Genomic DNA, 18,919 nt, shown 5'->3' with positions numbered 1-18,919 from the left:
CTCTCTCTCTCTCTCTCTCTCTCTCTCTCTCTCTCTCTCTCTCTCTCTCTCTCTCTCTCTCTCTCTCCCTCTCTCCCAGGGTTGCTGTTTTCCTGGTAGGAAATGAAGGTGGCTAAAGACAGTCTTCTGTTTAGATTACATTGTTACCTTATCTGTTTAGATTAGATTGTTACCTTATAAAATTTTCAATTTGGGGAGAAAACAGTTTAGCTCTGACACTTCTCATCTCACCCTTCATTTTATAGTGAAGGAAATCAAGGGCCACAGAGGGTTATGGGATTTTCCCAGCATTACAGAGATAGGACTGGATTTCACGTCTCTTGACATACAGAACACTTTGAGGGAAAAGCATGACTAAACTGGTTTGATGGAACTTAAGTATACTTTCCAGAAAAGGGAAACTGGCTTTTTTGTTACTATGGCAACAAAGTGCATTGGAGACTTTTTTTTTTTTTTGGGTGAGTTTACCCCCTACCTGTGCTAATAGGAAAAAAGAGCCATTGAGCTGATCTTTATGATGATTCAAAACATTTTAGAAATATCCTGTCACATGCTCTATAAGTTCCTGATTGATTGTGTGGAATTAAGTTATTGGGCAGAGAACCAGCTAATGGAAACACATGATGAAATCATTTTTGAGGGATATTAAATGGAACTTAAAATAAAACTGAAATGGCTTTATGGATTTTTCACTCAAACTGTTTATGAACATTTATTGTCAGTAAATTATATTGTGTCAAAGAAGGAATCAGTGGGTATGGCTTTAATAGAAATCTTTTTGAAATAATAAAATTGATAATACTTTATTATCTAAGAATGGCTAGAGAGTGGGATGGGGAAGTTCCTCCTGATGGATGATTGTCCACTCTGCAGACTGGGAAAGTGAAAAATGGTGTGAAAACAAGAAATTGGATAGGACTTGGAAAGAAATGGTCTTTTGGAAATGTGTTATCTCATTTCATTGTACATGGGAATTATTTTTAGAAGACAAGTGTTAAGGAATTTAGCAGGTGTTACTTGAGGCTATAAACATGGGTGTTTTTTCATGTTTCATAAAAGATGAGCAAGTAGAGAGTTACTTAATCTGCTGAATGAGGGTCTACAGTAGGGTCAAGGGCATTGGTTTTGGAGCTGAAATGCTGGAATTCAAATCCTGGCTCTTCCTCCTCATGTGTGACCTAGGAAAATTTCTTGACATCTCTGAATCTCACATTGTACCTTCATAATAGCAGAAATTAATAGTCCTAATTTCCCAGGGTTTTTTTGATGATCAAATGAAGACAGTTGCAATTGTTTCTAGGTTTTAGTACATGCATTAAATTTTCATTTTTAAGAGTCATAGAGGACCCAGATAAGAGGAGGAAAGAATAGTGTTCATGGATATTTTCATAAGAGTAGTATTATTTTATTAACTGTCATCTGATGATTGCTATGGACCAGAAATCTCATTTAGTGTCCCAAGATCCCTGGGAGATGAGGGTATTATCAGTATCCCTTCTTTTCAAAGAAGAAAACTGAGCATCAGAGAGATTTATGTCCAAGGTCACTTAGCTAGTGAGAGATTTTGTTACCTCCCCCTGGAAAATCTTATACATGAGTCTTTCCTCCAGTGCATATAGGACATATGGACCCCTGTGGCTGAAGTCCAGCAAAAACAAAATCAAAGGGCATCTGGTTGGACAATGGAAGCTAAAGGAGCTTGAGTGTCATGCCCTTGACTTTGATCCACATCAGAGCCTGTCAGTCACCCATCTTCTCCACCTATCAGAGCTCAGCCCCTCTGGGTTTTGCGGGGTTGCCTTCAGTGAGTACCACATTGACTAGCACTGAGAAAACAAGACTCTAGAGCACCATGGCTAAACGTGGATTCTTTAGTCAGATGCCCAGATGTGAAACCCAGCTCTAGCACTCACTGGCCATAGGACCACGAGCTAAACATGCCTTTAGCCCCAGTTCTCTTATCTACAAGATAAGCAAGTTTCTTGGTCTGTGAAAGAAAATGCAAGCCTTTAGATTGTATTTTACTTTAAAGAAATATTTATATTTAACCCAAATAGCATTCCTTTGTAAGCATACTCTTATTTTAGAGGTATCGTTAAAATGCATTAGGTCGTGATTGTGAACATTCATTTAATATGTGAGACATGAGGAGTTTTAGAGCAGTAAACTAGTTCTCTTATAGAAGTGGCAGTACTTACTGAAATGAATCCCGTAGAAGTCTTGGAAATCTAAAGTCAACTCTGGCTGTATTCTCTATTGGACCTTGCCCCTGCCCACAGTGAGCTTAGTCTAGTTGAAGAAATGAGATGAGTGTCTCCAAGGCAGGCCCCGAATGGTGTGTGCTCAGTGCCTCATGAGTGCTGTAGCCATCTGACAAGTATTTGTTGCGCTCCTGCACCGTGCTAGACGATGAGGATATGACACAGAGCAAGACATGTTCCTAGCCAGGAGTGCAGCAGGTGAGACTGCAGGTCAGCGAGCTGAGGGCCAAGCCCTCAAAGGAGACCATGTTGTTTCTTTCCACAGACACAGAGAATGAGCCTCTGTAATGTACTGGGTGCACTATTGTTACACTATATACGTATATTTAGAAGGGTGGCAGAGCTCAGTTCCCCCAGCTACAATAGAGGAATTCCTTCTTGAGCCTAGTCCAGCAAGATGTAAGAAGTAAAGTGGCAGATGAAGTTTTGTTACTGTACTTGACAAGTAAATAGGGTCAGCACAAAGTCTGGATGAGATATGAAATTGGCCCAAGCTTTTGAGGTTCATTGTTCATAAGAGCTTGCCATTCTTTGTTTTGGGATTATTGGTCAGAATAAGGCTATGCTATACTATGTATGTGTACTTGGCGCAGTTGCAGAAGTTGCAAAATAGATCTTCTTTGGCTTCAAAGGTCTTATAAAATGATGGGCATGAGAAAGAGATGAAACATGAGTCTTCACAGAATTCTAGTAAAAATTCAAATGATGAAAGCTGTCCATGGGCTGTGTTTATTGCCAGGAGAGTGTGTCAGACAGTGATGGCTGATTTGGAAATAGGTAATACTCTTTCTGTTGCAGCTTTCATGGAATTCTTGGTAGAGGAAAAAGAGATTTGAGCGGAGACTAGAGAGTATAGATAATAAATAAACAAATAATTCTCTTCTCCTTATTGAGACATATAATTGTTCCTTTAAATTACACATATTACATAGAAATATAGACATTTTTAAATAGAGTTCAAATGACTAAGAACTAAGCATCTCTAAGAATGTCAAAGGGAAGTCCCTGTTAACTGCAGTACCAGCAGATGAGAGTTGTTCAGTGACAGGCGAGATGGTGCTGAGAGGTGGCTGAGGGCATGGTCTTGGGTTTCAGACAGCCCAGAGCCACCTTCTGAGGTGTCAGTCACTGTCCTGTTCTGCAAGCCTGTTTTATCTACTTGGCAGCCTTCACAGCACCCCTCAAAAGATCCCCAAAATGTTGGAGACTTAAAATGGATATTCTGTAAAACCAAATATAACACATATGTAACAAAAGCTACATTGTAATTTGTAATCTACCCCATTCTTATTCAGTCACAGCATCAGTCAGAGTTCTTTAGAGAAACAGAACCAATAAGGTCTGTATAGAGAAAGAGACTTGTAAGAAATCAGCTCACACTTACAGAGACTGAGAAGTCCCACAGGCAGAGTCTGTTAAATGGGAGACTTGAGGAAGGCCAGCAGTATGGTTTAGTCTGAGTCTAAATGCCTGAATACTAGGGATGTCAGTGGTGTCAATTCCAGTCTAGGTCTGAAGGTCTGAGAACCAGGATCACTGACAGCAGATCAGTGTTCCAGCTCATAGGGTCAGGCAGGAAGGGCTGAACACTTCCTTCTTCCAGTTTGTTGTATTTGGACCCTCATCTGAAGGGATGATGCCTACCTATATTGGAGAGGGAAGACTACTTTACTCGGCCCACCTGTTCAAGTGCTACTCCTAATCATATCTGGAAATTCCCTCACAGACACATCCAGAAATAACGTTTAGTCAAATATCTGGACATCTTTGATCTGGTCAAGTTGACACATACAATTAAGCATCACAGTTATTAAGAACACAATAAAGCTTCAATCACAGGAGCAAAATAAATAATATATACCTAATAAAACTGAACATTCTTATGAAAATTTATACTGAAAATTGAATTTAATGGGGCTGTGGGTACATTTTGATATATTTGAAATGATGTGATTTGGGATCTTAGAAAGTAAAAGTGTCTATGGACAGTGAAAGATCTTAAATGTCCCCACATGAAGTGCCCCTATGACACTTGGAACTGTCAATTTTATGGGCTTGTTGTAGTGAATAAATTATATATATATATATATATGTACATATATATATATGATAGTATCTAGCAATGTGATAGTTACTCAAAAATGTTAGCTGAGGATGATAGTTATTATTCACAGAATAATGTTATTAATCTTATTAATAATAAGTCACCAGAATATTATTTTAATGACCATATATAGTATTATGGAAGAAAAAAATTTTTATTTTGCTTGTGGTCTGCTACACCTATCAGATAAATGTTTCCATAGTTGCTACAAAAGCCAGGAAATCAATTCATTTTCATAGACTCATTAGTATGTGTCAGAATAAACTTGGATTTAGAATAATAGTGGTTAATGAGGATTTCTACACATCATAACAGTGCAAGAGGATTCCTGAAATTCACACATGAATGCAAGATATTATTCCACCCCTTCTTACAGCATCAAAGAAATACACTGAACATATAAAAGTAAACACCTTTACTTCAGAGTACAGGATACTGCCTAAGTTTAATTGTAAAACAAATATCCATTGCAATTGTCTGTGATAAACTGAGGCTTAAATGATTTGAAGACACTTTGAGAGTAGACAAATCAGATAATCACAATCTTTATGGATGGAAAGATTCAACTGGTGTTGACAAATTGTAAAGATAAAAGCTTATAGCAAAATCAAGAGCTGAATGTGTAGATTGGGTTGGGAATCAATATTAATACTCAAATTGTAAAAGTGCTGAACTTTAAATGATCTCTCATAGTGTACTTCTCTTTTGTTTAAGATTTCAAGATAATAGTGTAGAACTTGACTTGCTGAAAAACATTGGCTTAATTTTCAATAGGCAAATACCTTATCGTCTTACAGTATTCTCCACCATCTAACCCACTGCTTAGATGTTATATGTGTTAAGTGATTTGTGCCCTGTGCTGCAGTAACAGAGTTCCAGTTGCTGGTTTTCAAAACACTTTCAGCTGGTCAACTGTTAATATTTTATGAGACAAGATTCAGACCGTGCCATTTCTAGGCATCTTTTTTTTACAAGTCGACATGGTATTTGCCTCATGACCTTACTCTGATCTCAGCAAGAACACATTCAAAAGAAGTTACTAGTTTTTTCAAAGACTGTGTGCATGAGTTGATTCAATGCTCTCCTAGCACAGAGACGTGCCCTAGAGCCAGTGGCAGATACGTGTGTATTGGTTTGTATAAAGGATTCACCGCATTTAACTCCACTCATTGTGCTGACCCATCCAACACTCCAACCTCTGTTTGCTTTTTTCTTTTGTTTGCAGGAGCAGAGGGCACAGTGTTCCCTAAATCTATAGAGACACCTAATGTCAGGGCAGATCCCTTCAAGGAACTAAGGTAAACTTCTGACTATGGTTTGCATTGATTAAGTGGCTATTTGCTCTCTCTGTACAACTGATTGATGATCCATTTTAAATACCTATGATGTCATAGTGTCATGAGTATATAAACTGGGAGAGGTTATAAAGGATGTGAAGATAAGTTACAACCAAGAGAAAATTTTTTCTGAGTACTTAAGGTTGAGAGTTTGGAGGAAGAGATTGCCAGTCTTGTAATAAGATTTAAGATTCATTCATTTGCTATGCTTATTTCATGATGTATTTTCTGATACGATAATCCTCTCATATTAGAGAACTAGTCAGTAATTGGTGCTAATCAACCCAAAGAAGTGTGGTGTTTAAAAGAAGCTGAATAGTAAATACAATACTTTTTTTCTTTATTTTTATATATATATAAATAAAACACAAGCTATTTTCTGGAATGATTTGGTGCTAGGCCTAGGTTCTGTGGATTTTCCATATACTGGTGTTAATCAGACATTCACAAGTATGCTGCTTTTAGCAGAAAAGGGCTCTGCGGTGCCATGTACTTATGGCAAACAACTATGGAAAACAAAAAGAACGATAGACATACAGATGGACAGAGCTATAACCTAAAAACCATGCCTACCACCAAAGAGCTACCCCCAGCCCTCCTAAAGAAATGCATATAAAATGGTATGGTGATACAAATATAACTTTAATTTTCACTGTGTACTTAGGTTGTTGTTTAGTCACAAAGTTGTGTCTGACTTTTTGTGACCTCATGGACTGTGGCATGCCAGGCTCCTCTGTCCTCCTCTAACTCCCACAGTTTGCCAAGATTCATGTCCATTGGGTCAGTGATGCTATCTCACCATATAACCCTCTGCTGCCCCTTTCTCCTTTTGCCTTCAACCTTTCCCATTATCAGAGTCTTTTCCAATGAGTCAGCTCTTCGCATCAGGTGGCCGATGTATTGGAGCTTCCGCTTCAGCAACAGTCCTTCCAATGAGTATTGAGGGTAGACTTCCTTTAGGATGGACTAGTTTGATATCTTTGTTGTCCAAGGAACTCTCAAAAGTCTTCTCCAGCCCCATGGACTTATAGCCATGAAGAATTCAGTGAATATCAGCTTTCTTCATTTCTCATATTTCTTCTAATTAAGACCAGTCATAAATCACCATAAAGAGCCCTGAATAACTCTTTCCTAAAGACATCAACTATAAGTAAATGTATCTGTGTTGCACAAGTCAGATCTTCTCTTTGACATCCAATCCCAAGATCTCTATTTTGCTAAAACAGCAGCAGCCATGTTGGAGCAGGTGTTTCCTGAAACAAAAATACATCTTCAGTAAGTGGAGAATATATCACTTCATTACAAAACCATAGCATTCTTGCCAAGCCTGTAAGTCTTTATGAATATAGGGAAATAAATCAGGCCAATGGAAGAGGATAATTGGTAGGGAGTGAGAACCTTTTCTTAGCAAAATCTCATGTACTATGGGCTGTATTTTTTAAATTATGCACCACACTGCAACATTTTATATTTTACTGGAATAATTTTTCAACAGGGCTTCTAGAGGCCAGAAGTTGCCTGACTCTGTGTTGATGAGATCCTGTGTTTCATATTAATGTGCTAAAGCTAGAATCTTTTAAGCAAATGCACCCCCAAAAGCCTGCATTTTATAACTCTGAGGGAGCTCATTCTCTGAAAATGCACAGAATCCTTGTGGCTATAATGTAAGAACTCTTTCAACCAAACTAATGGGTGGCCCAGTTCCCTTTTTTTCACAGTCCTCTTTAGGAGCAAGGAGTTTTATTTGAGGAGGGGGTTGGAATTTTTGTCTGTTTGTTTTTTACACAACTAGTGATTAATTTGCTGTGATCAGCCCAAAGATAAGTGCTGTCTAAAGAAAGCTAAACTCTAAATATCATACACTTTTTTCTATGCAACAAACTATTACTGGAAGACTTAAAAAATAGGGATTTAGGCTAATTTTGCTTTAAACAGAAGAATAAACCTTCTATAGTTAATAACAAACACAATCATACCAAACAACTAAAAGACAACTATATCTAGCATCAGCCCACTGTAGAGATCCATATCCTGGAGAACTGAGGACAGAGTGTTTGCTCCTACGAAGATGTGGATGCACTTCCTGTCCTCTGCACACAACCTCTGGAAACCTTGAAATTTGACTTAAAAAGATTAAACCTCTAAAATTTACAAGTAAATATAAGCTTAGTGCAAAGAAATAAGAATTTTCAGGACATTGTTGCTTGTCATCATTCATTCTAAAATGATAAGCATATTCTATAGTGGCTAGAAATAACATTTTGTTACAGGAAGCATAAACAGACTTCTTTACTATGTATCCCTAAAACTGGTCTTTTTTTTTTTTTTTTTTTTTTTTTTTGCCCCTGTTTAGATTGTGTTGATGCAAAATAGCTTGAACAAATGTGATCACTTGGCCCTTCTGTCCTTCTGGAAGTTGTTTTTTTTTAAATGACACTTTGTGGCAGAACCTCTGACCAGTTGAAAGAATAATCAGGTAGATTAGCCCAGACCAGTGTGTTTGTAAATGTTTCACATTTTCCATCTAATGGTGCTGCACTTTTACTCCCAGTTATTGACTGGCATTGACTTTGGATATTGAGTAAATAGGTAATGAACTGACTAACTAAGTCTTCTGGACTCTGGCTTTAAAGTTGGGTCAGTTTTACTGACCTAACACTGGTGTGTTTTCTGGTTATAGAAAAGTAGAGTGATCTAAGGGAGTTCCCTGGACTTGTACCAGCAGGTCACACTGTGAACTGTTCAGGTGAAGCAGAAACAGTCACTCCTTAGTGGCAGCTGGATAGAGGGGAAAGAGCCCTGAGCTGACAGTCAGGTACCTACTGCAAGCCTGCAATGTGGCCTTGAGCTAATTTTAGAACTCTGCTGTCCCTAAAAAGCTAGGTTACTTCTTGCTTCAAATGTCTAATCGCTTTACATTATTTTTCATTTTTTTAATAAATAGCTTTAAATTTAAAGAAGAGTTGCAAAATTCATGGAAATGATTCAATTCACATGCACCCTTCACCTGATAGTCCTCTAATGTTAACATCTAACATACTCATGATAAATTTGTCACAACTATGAAATTAATATTGTTACCTTGTTCAGTCACTAAATCATGCCTGACTCCTTGTGGCCTCATGGACCGCAGCACACCAGGCTTCCCTGTCCTTCACTATATCTTGGAGTTTGCTCAAACTCATGTCCATTGAGTCGGTGATGCCATCCAACCATCTCATCCTCTGTCAACCCCTTCTCCTCCTGCCCTCAATCTTTCCCAGCCTCAGGGTCTTTCCCAATGAGTGGCCAAAGTATTAGAGCTTCAGCATCAGTCCTTCCAATGAATAGTTAGAGTTGATTTCCTTTAGGATTGACTGGTTTTATCTCCTTGCAGTTCAAAGGACTCTCAAGAGTCTTCTCCTGCACCATAGTCCAAAAGCATCAGTTCTTCAGTGCTCAGCTTTCTTTATGGATCAACTCTCACATATGAACAAGACTACTAGAAAAACTATAGCTTTGACTAAAGGGACTTTGTGGGCAAAGTGATGTCTCTGCTTTTTAATATGCTATCTACATTTGTCATAGCTTTTTTTCCAGTGAGCAAGTGTCTTTTCATTTCACATGGTTGCAGTCACCATGCACAGTGATTTTGGAGCCCAAGAAAATTAAATCTGCCACTGTTTGCATTTTTTTCCCTCCATCTATTTACCATAGTGATTGGATCAGATGCCATGATCTTAGTTTTATGATAAAGCATTTTAAACCAGCTTTTTTCCTTTCTCTATCACCTTCATCAAGAGGCTCTTTAGTTCCTCTTTGCTTTCTGCCATTAGGGTAGTATCATCTGCATATCTGAGATTATTGATATTTCTCCTGGCAATCTTGATTCCAGCTTGTGATTCATCAAGTCTGGCATTTTGCATGATGCACTCTGCATATAAATTAAATAAGCAGAGTGACAGCATACAGCCTTAATGTACCCCTTTCCCAATTTTGAACCAGTTTGTTGTTCTATGTCCAGTTCTAACTGTTGCTTCTTAACCTGCATACAGGTTTCTCAGGAGCCAGGTAATGTGGTCTAGTATTCCCTTCTCTTTAAGAATTTTCCACAGTTTCTTGTGATCCACACAATCAAAGGTTTTAGCACAGTCACAGAAGCAGAAATAGATTTTTTTTTCTGAAATTCTCTTGCTTTTTCTATGAGCCTACAGACATTGGCAATTTGATCTCTGGTTCCTATGCCTTTTCTAAATCTGGCTTATACATCTGGAAGTTCTCAGTTCACATACTGATGAAGCCTAGCTTGAACTATTTTGAGCATTACCTTGCTAACACGTGAAATGAGTGCAATTGTGTGGTAGTTTGAACATTCTTTGGTATTGCCTTTCTTTGGGATTGGAATGAAAACTGATCTTTTCCAGTCCTGTGGCCACTGCTGAGTTTTCCAAATTTGCTGGCATATTGAGTTCAGCCCTTCACAGCATCATCTTTTAGGATTTGAAATAGCTAGAATCCCATCAACTCCACTAGCTTTGTTTGTAGTACTGCTTCCTAAGGCCCCTTGATTTCACACTCCAGGATGTCTGGCTCTAGGTGAGTGATCACACCGTCATGGTTATCCTGATCATTAGGACTTTTTTGACCAGTTCTGTGTATTCTTGCCACTTCTTAATTTCTTCTTCTGTTAGGTCCTTGCCACTTCTGTCCTTTATTGTGCTCATCTTTGCATGAAATATTCCCTTGGTATCTCCAACTTTCTTTAAGAGATCTCTAGACTTTCCCATTCTGTTGTTTTCCTCCATTTCTTTGCATGGTTCAGTTAAGAAGGCTCTCTGTCTCTTCTTGCTATTCTTTGAAACTCTATATTCAGTTGGGTATATCTTTCCATTTCTCCTTTGCCTTTAGCTTCTCTTCTTTTCTCATCTGTTCGTAAGGCCTCTTCAGAAAAGCATTTTTCCTTCTTGCGTTTCTTTTTCTTCAGGATGGTTTTGATCACCACCTCCTGTACAGTGTTACAAACCTCTGTCCATAGTTCTTCAGGCACTCTGTCTATCAGATCTAACCCCTTGAATCTATTTGTCATTCCACTGTATAACCACAAGGGATTTGATTTACATCATACATGAATGGCCCAGAGGTTTTCCCTACTTTCTTCAGTTTGAGTCTGAATTTTGCAATTAGAAGCAGTAAGAAGATCATGATCATGAAATTAACATTATATCCATATAATCTTATTTTATATAAGATTTTTTAAAAGGATGCAGTCACCCGAATGTCTTATAGATTGAGAAATACACACAAAGGATTTTAACAAAAGATTTATTTGTGGAGATGTGAGTTAGTACATCTTTAGAACTTCCACTGCAGTTCAACTGGAATGTTTCTAATGAGAATTTTTGTTCTCTTCCTTAAAAATAACATTCTATACCCAGATTTTCTTGGTCTTGTTAATGGGAAACAAACTGAATTAAAAGGTCTCAGCTTTATTTATACTTAGATTGACTTTTCAGATAAACAACTAAAACTGAAATATCCATCCAGTGCTTCCCAGCTCCCCAGCCAATCAAACATGAAAAAAAATCGAACTATTTCAGATACCTTTTCTGTTGGGATAACGTTTGTTTCCTCAAACTCCTTTCTTGGCTGTTGGAGAGTTTTTGTTTGGTTTGGTCTGTTGTTTTTGTTTGTTTGTTTGTTTGTAAATAAGAGGCAGATTTTAGGCCTCTGACATTTCTTCCAATAAGCTCTCAACTCTCAGCCACAGGAGTGGGAGCTTCCTCTCTGCTAGAGTTTTCACTGCTTTTCTTTCCATACTTACTGTGGGACTTTTCTCCTGTGGAGCGCAGGCTCTCAGCACACGGGCTTGAGTGACTGTGACTTGTGGGCTCATGGTGTGGGCTTAGTAGCTGTGGCACCAGACTCAGTTGCTCCGTGGCATGTGGAATCTTCCCAGACCAGGGATCAAACCTGAGCCCCCTGCATTGGCAGGCGGATACCTACCCACTGTCCCACCACAGAAGTCTGCCCATTTTCTGATGGAGATTTCTTTTTTATATAGAACTAAATGTGAGCTGTGTATTTTGGAGATGAATCCCCTTGTTAGTCACTTTGTTTGCAAATATTTTCTCCCATTCTGTGGGTTGTCTTTTTAGTTCGTTTATACCAAGTATTTTTTTTAACATTTTATTAAGAGTCAAGGCATGTGTTAAATACTCTGTAGAGCTAAATGCATACTCAAATAATTTATCATTAAGGAGAATAAAATGAAAAGGAACTTCAAATTACTGGGTAATAAGATCTAGAGTATGTATGAACCAGATTAGAGGAAACGCAGAGAATGACAAAACCTACCTAAATGAGTTAAATAAGCTTCACAAAGGAAATAACATCTTAGTTTCCAGAAGGAAAAAAAAAAGGCAGAAATACATCTCAGAAATCAAGAAGTGTGGTTCTCTACAGCCTTTTAATATAGGGGAAAATACCCCAACCTATTTCTCTAGCTCCCAAGAATGTTACTGTGTTATTTACAAGCATAAGGGATTGTAATTTCCATATAACACTATGTTCTTTAAAATATTGCATGAATGCAGTTTCAAATATGGTCATAAAAGACTGAAAATTTTACATGCTTCAAAAGTATTTAATTGAATTCAGAAATGAAACTTTCAGTGACAGCAAACCCATTCTACAGTCCCAAGTATGGTGATGTTTCGTTACTGTTTATTTTTTTCCATAATGTTACCAAAATTTTAATGATAAAACTGAAAAAGTATAAAATACATCTATGGCTCTGAAGAATGCACTTAACCATTTGCTAAGACTTTTTATTAACCAAAGTGAAAGTGAAAGTCGCTCAGTCATGTCCGACTCTTTGCGGCCCCATGGACCATAAGTTCATGGAATTCTCTATGCCAGAATACGGGAGTGGGTAGCCTTTCCCTTCTCCAGGGATCTTCCCAACCCAGGGATGGAACCCAGGTCTCCTGCATTGCAGGCGAATTCTTTACCAGCTGAGCCAGAAGAGAAGCCCCCCCACCTTTTTTTTTAACCAGATTGGTACTAAATCTGACTCCTTTGGAAATGTGTGAATTTAAAGTTTGTGTGTCTCATTGGGAAACAAGGATTAGCAAAGCTTCCACAAGTTGACAAAAATGAATTGATTTTTCTTTAATTGTATTTTTAAATGCCTATAGTCAGCTAAGTATTTATTGGCTGTCAGTGGTTTATAAATTTAAGTGATAAGAACAGTCTGTCAGAGCTTTAGGGTTCATTTAATTAGAGGCTTGACCATCCTCTTCCCTTCCCTTCTTTGTCCTCTTCAAAATTCACAATACCAAAAACAATTGGTCAACAGTCTGATTTTAAAAAATATATACACACACAGGTAAAGGGAAAGAAACACACACACTGAGACAAAGGCGGAAATACAAAGAAAGAGCTGGTGGGAGTGGGGAGCGGAGCAAAGAGGTAAGAAGCTGTGTATTGAGCTTTCAGCTATGGTGCATGGTCAATGAGGGAATACCATTGTGGAGGAAATTTAATTTTCTCCCTTTAAACATTTTGCAGACATGTTCTGTAATTTTCTTTATTTCTTATTCCCTCTCTTCTACCCCCTAACTTCATATACTTAGACTAAATTTTATAGTTCTGTTTTGCATGTATTAAATTTAGAATTATTCGATCATATAGCACAAATATTGAAGTGAATCAAAAGAGACATGAAAAAAATATAATAGGCCAGATAATAGCACAGTTACTTACTCCAGGGCTGTACAATATAGAATAATGATGAAATAGTGTCCCTGTTGGTCAAGAGCCTGTGCTTTTTCTTTTTTCAACTTTTTATTTTGTTTTGGAGGATAGCCAATTAGTAGTGTTGTGATAGTTTCTGGTGGACAGCAAAGGGACTCAGCCATACATATACATGGATCCATTCTCCCCCAAAATCCCCTCCCATCCAGGCTGCCACATAACACTGAGCAGAGTTCTCTGTGCTATACAGTAGGTCCTTGTTGGTTATCCATTTTAAATATAGCCACCGCCGCTAAGTCACTTCAGCCGTGTCCGACTCTGTGCGACCCCATAGACGGCAGCCCACCAGGCTCCCCCGTCCCTGGGATTCTCCAGGCAAGAACACTGGAGTGGGTTGCCATTTCCTTCTCCAATGCATGAAAGTAAAAAGTGAAAGTGAAGTCGCTCAGTCGTGTCCGACTAGTAGCGACCCCACGGACTGCAGCCCACCAGGCTCTGTACATATCCATCCCACACTCCTATCCTTTCCCCTGAAGAGCTTGTGCTTTGAATTTGGCCCCTATGTTTGTCTACTTTGTGAACTTAGACAAGTGTCTTGAGTTCTCCTAGCCCCAGTGCCTCCAATGGAGGAAAAGTTCAGTAAATACTAATTTGGTACATCTTAGCTATTTGGAGAACCCTCAAGAAACTCTCTCTCATAGGGGTGCGAGAACTCAGATGGAAGTTTCCAGAGTTTAATATTTCTTCAACCCATAAAAAGTTTCCATCAAGTCATGGTGACCAGCAATTGTTTCTCAAAGACAAAAGCAAAAAATTGTTGAGTATTTCCATCTACTATTAACTGCATTTTATATAAGAAAAGGATATAAGAAGATAGAATAAAAGACGGTCTCTATATTAACATGTCATTGTATTTTCTCCATTTTCTCATTTTGCCAAAAATGCTTGTGACTACCTTACAACTCTTCTCTTCACACATTTCATAGTGCTTGCCAAGAAAAATAAGATCTGAGAGCCACAGGCCAGGGCTTAATGAGGTCCACTTGACTTTAATACTGTCTGGTTTAAAATCACAAAACTAATACAGCTTGCACATCTTCAAGACCAGTCAGTACATATATATGTCCCTTTTCTTCCTCACTTTCTCTTCCTCCTATATTCCAACATCCAATCATTACTCTAGTTTGTTCCTGTTAGTATCAATACTAGAGTTTTAATTCTTCTATATATATATTTCCCTTTTCCTCCTTATGCCAAGTCTTTCTCCAGTTACCCTTTTCACCATGTTTCTCCTAGAATATATAAGGAGAACAATAAGAGTTAAAGGATAGGAGATATTTAAGGTATCTTCACCTTTCCTTTTGCCTTGTTTATCAACAGTTTCATATCTGTGATAGATATTCCATCTTAAAGATATTAAACCCATGAGTCTGTGTTCATCTGCTCTCTACATTATGATTCTATCATTAGAGGCCAGAGAACGATAGATGGCAGATAACATCACAGGGGAAACTGAGGCTCAGACACAGATGAGTCCCATTCAGACAGGAAGAAGAAGAGCAAAGTTCATCTCTTCTGGTCTCTGGTGAATTGTGGGAAGAAGATAGGAAATGTACAAAAAGCAGGTGGTGAAATATGTGTCCTGATGACCTTTCTTTCGTGAGTCAAGGAGGGAAGAAACCAATTAAGTAGGATTTATGGAAAGTCAAAACCAGAGGGTCATTGTGCATTTTCACTTGGGGTTCTAGGAGGAAACCAACTTGTAAGGCAATCCCACAACCCACTGGAAAGAGATGAAACCCACTAGGTCAGCAATCTGGAATCTCATTTAGTTCCAGGGGTGGTAGGTGGGGGAAAGGCAGTTTGTAAAAGTATTTATGTAGTATTGTATCAAGGAATGCACGTGGCTAACTGATGATGTGAGCTGGCTGGTCCTGGGGAGCATCTCTGCAGTGGGGCTGAGACCACCAAAGAAGACATTCCAGTTTGGCACAATGGGATACCTGCCCAGATCTCAGGGTCTACCAGTACCATTCAGTCCTGGCTCAGTGGGTACTGTGGGAACCCAGAGAGGGTTTATCCAGTAAGGACTTAGGCATGAAGTTCTAGCCTGATGCAGATCAAAGCAACATCTCCTAGAATCTCAACTTGCTCTGTTCCTGTCACCACATGCTCACATAAGCCCACTCCTGCCATATCTATAATGATATATGAAAGAGGGAGAACAAAATTTAGACTGATTATTTATCCTAATGAGAAAGTTGAAACTTCTCTTAAGTCAGGTAAGAACAATAAAGAAATGCCTTTTGTTTTCATGGATGAGCATGGTTTTTTATGTTGGCCAGCTTGCAATACTTGCTTCCTGGGTAGCTCAAATGGTAAAGAATTTGCCTGCAGTGTGGAAGACCTAGCTTTGATCCCTGGGTCTGGAAGATCCCCTGGAGAAAGGAATGGCAACCCACTCCAGTATTCTTGCCTGGAGAATCCCACGGACAGAGGAGCCTGGCGGACTACAGTCCATGGGGTCACAGAGTTGGATATGACTGAGTGACTAACACTTTCACTTTTAGCTTGCAATACAAGGTATCATGCCAGTCACAAAGTAGCTAGGTGACTTTACCAAGCTTCCCAGGCTATAAGTCTTCCTCTGTGTCTTATAGGGACCACTAGATATGAGCAAAAGCATCTTTATCTGCAAGTTTTGATTAGATTGGCATTGATTCGAATTATGATCTAGATCTGATGCTCTCAATGTGCTTGCCAAGACTGGTCCTGGATTTTTAATCCTTTTAAGTCCATAAGATATGAGGGGAAAAGCCTTAATAACCAAAACATTCCACAAGACTTTCTCTCAAAATCATTACTGGACTGTCTATGAAATCTAGAGTCTTCAGTCTTTTTCAGTGAGGCATCTGATCATCCTATAATGGCCAGCCCATTTTTGTCTGAATTTGAGAGGCAGTGTGACATATTATCATTATCTAAGACAAGTGGCTTTCTTTAAAAATTCAAATTCTATCCTTTAATTTTTTAACTTAAGGCTATAAAATATGAAAAAAAAAAGGGGGGTTCAAAAGATAAGACCATAACCGGGAGGGGTATATAAAATTGCACTTTTATCCATGTCATCAGGGTAGGCAGGACATCATGAAGTAAGTGCTAAGCTCTCTGCCTTTTAGAGCAGATTGGGCATGTGTATATATCTGCCAAAATTCCTGAGTTGAGGCTCCCTTCTGCCTCAATACAGAGCATCCTGACTTTATGACTGTTTCTATTTTGATTAAAATGTCAGTAGCTGCCATTTATTATGTAAAGTGTGTGCCAGTAGATTGTTCTATTATTCTTGAAAAACACACAATTACTTCTGAATCTCTCTTTCCTACCCCCCAGTAGTATTGCCCTGCTGGGTGAAAAGACAGGAACTCTTGTTTAATTACACCCTTCATGATCCTGGCTTGAAGCCAGTCTTGTTTTACTCCAATTATAACCGTTTCAAAACAAAGAGTAATGAGAGTTTAGAGGAACAAACTGACAAATAGTTTTTACCTGAAATAAGTTGAGATCTAGAAGTAAAATAAAAAACAAAAAACACCAGTCAGTGGATGTTGTATGTTTTCTTAATCCAGAATTTTCCATGGTTTGATAGAATATACAGTTGACCATTGAACAATGCAGGGGTTAATCTGCAGATAACTTATAGTTGGCTCTCCATATCTGCTTATTCAACCAACCACAGACTGTATGGTACTGTAGTATTTACTAATGAAAAATATCCACAGATAAGTGAACCCATACAGTTCAAACTTGTGTTGTTCAAGAACCAACCTAACATAAATAAAACTAAGACCATCTTAGAGCTAAATAAATCTGCCTGACTTCCTAGCCTTGAATTACCTGCCTAGTTGTGCTAAAGGTCACTCCTTTGTCTGCTGTTCCTCAGTGGCTCCCACTGACTTGAAGATAAGCAAAAACATTCACAGGCTACCTTAAAGTGGTGGATCTGGCCCCACAGGGCAGCTCTAGCCTCTCACCTCTCATTTCACTTGCCCCTCCTTCCAATACTTTGTTTTGTTTGTTTCTCGCTCTGCAAAGACCTTCACTGCCCCAGGCAAATAAGAAGGGTGTAGTGAAAACAGCATCTCTGGTTTCCCATAAATATGTGAGAAGCCTCAAGTCACAAGCCTGCTAATCTGTGACAACAGACAGGCAGCAGTGGATTAGGACGAGTCTGTACTAACAAAGCAATAAAAACTGAGATCGCGAAGGCTCCTTATGGACTGGGACCCCTTATGGCAACGCTTCCCCCCAGAACTGGTGTTATCAAACACAGGTTTGTGTGCCTGCCACACAATAAGGCCAGACAAATCAAAACATCAGAGTTTGCAGCAGAGAAAGATGTATTGCAGGGCCCAGCAAGGAGAATGGGTGACTCATGTTCTAAAACCCTGAATTCCTTAATGTTTTGGGAAGAAGTTTTTATAGGCAAAATTTGGGATGAGAGAGGCAGGGTGTGTGACTCTCTTCTGATTGATTGGTGGTGAGGTAACAGGGCAGTGCTCCATGCTCAGCTCCACTTGGGTTGAGGGCCTTACTTCCTGCAGAAGAACTCAAAGATATGTTTAGGTGTGTTCCTTCAGGAGGGACCAGGACCTTGCCCCATTGCTGCGCTAGTGTTGGAGGGAGGGGTGTGCCCACAGGGTCCTATTTGGTTTCAGTAATACAACTGAACCAAGAGAATATTGCTTCTTGGATTCACAGTCTATTCAGCTGTTGTCCAGATGCATGCCTGGACATGCATCCTCTGGCTGGTGGAGACCAGAGAAATATTCTCACTCGTCACAAAGCCAGGCTCTCAAGACAGAGTGAGACGAAAGGAAAACCTTGTACCTGTGCTTCTCCTTATGACAAGTAAAACAAAAGACAGAGACAAGAGGAAAAGATGACCATATGGGAGGAAGAGAACCAGTGGAAAATAAGAGTTCCCATCGGAAATCTTTATCAAACTTACTATACCCAAGGAACTTATTCACATAAATAGTTTCTCCTTCTAATCTACACTGGAAAAGGAAGGGGCAAGACATTTTTACTTTCCTCTCTTGACCTAAAGAATACTGCAAAGCAGAATTCAGGAGAGCTGACTTTGGTAAAAATTCTTAGTTTTCTCCTACTTCTGCCAGTTTTCCAGGATCTCATCTGCAGGCTCTAGAACAAGCGTGATATCTCAGAAAGTTCCATCTGGGTTGCCAAAATTGTGGGAAAGAAAAAGCAATTTTCCCTCTATAAGTTCTTGGCTCAGACACCCTGGTAATGAAAGATTAATATGGGAAAAAAGGTTTAATGACATGTGTACTTCCTATATACATGGGAGGTAGCCAGAAAAACTGAGTAACTCCCTGAAATGGCCCAAGCCAACACCTTAAATATCATCTCTAGCTAAAAACAAAAGGTTTGGATGAGGAGTGCAGGAGAGGCCAGTTATGGAA

At 38.9% G+C, this 18,919-nt stretch overlaps 1 protein-coding gene across 2 annotated transcripts in view; it reads left to right on the top strand.

Moving 5' to 3' along the window:
• Positions 1-18,919, top strand: part of SGCD (sarcoglycan delta) — a 607,252-nt gene that overhangs the window by 488,858 nt on the left and 99,475 nt on the right. For both annotated transcript variants that reach the window (XM_040241450.1, XM_040241449.1), the window contains exon 6: positions 5,591-5,663. In XM_040241450.1, coding sequence (XP_040097384.1) covers positions 5,591-5,663 — 73 coding nt within the window. The remainder of the gene's footprint in view (positions 1-5,590; positions 5,664-18,919) is intronic.

Source organism: Oryx dammah, unplaced genomic scaffold, assembly GCF_014754425.2.
Source record: "Oryx dammah isolate SB20612 unplaced genomic scaffold, SCBI_Odam_1.1 HiC_scaffold_5, whole genome shotgun sequence".
In the NCBI taxonomy this organism is placed as follows: Eukaryota; Metazoa; Chordata; class Mammalia; order Artiodactyla; family Bovidae; genus Oryx; species Oryx dammah.
The sequence above is the reverse complement of the archived record's forward strand: the minus strand, read 5'-3'. Positions and strand labels throughout refer to the sequence as shown.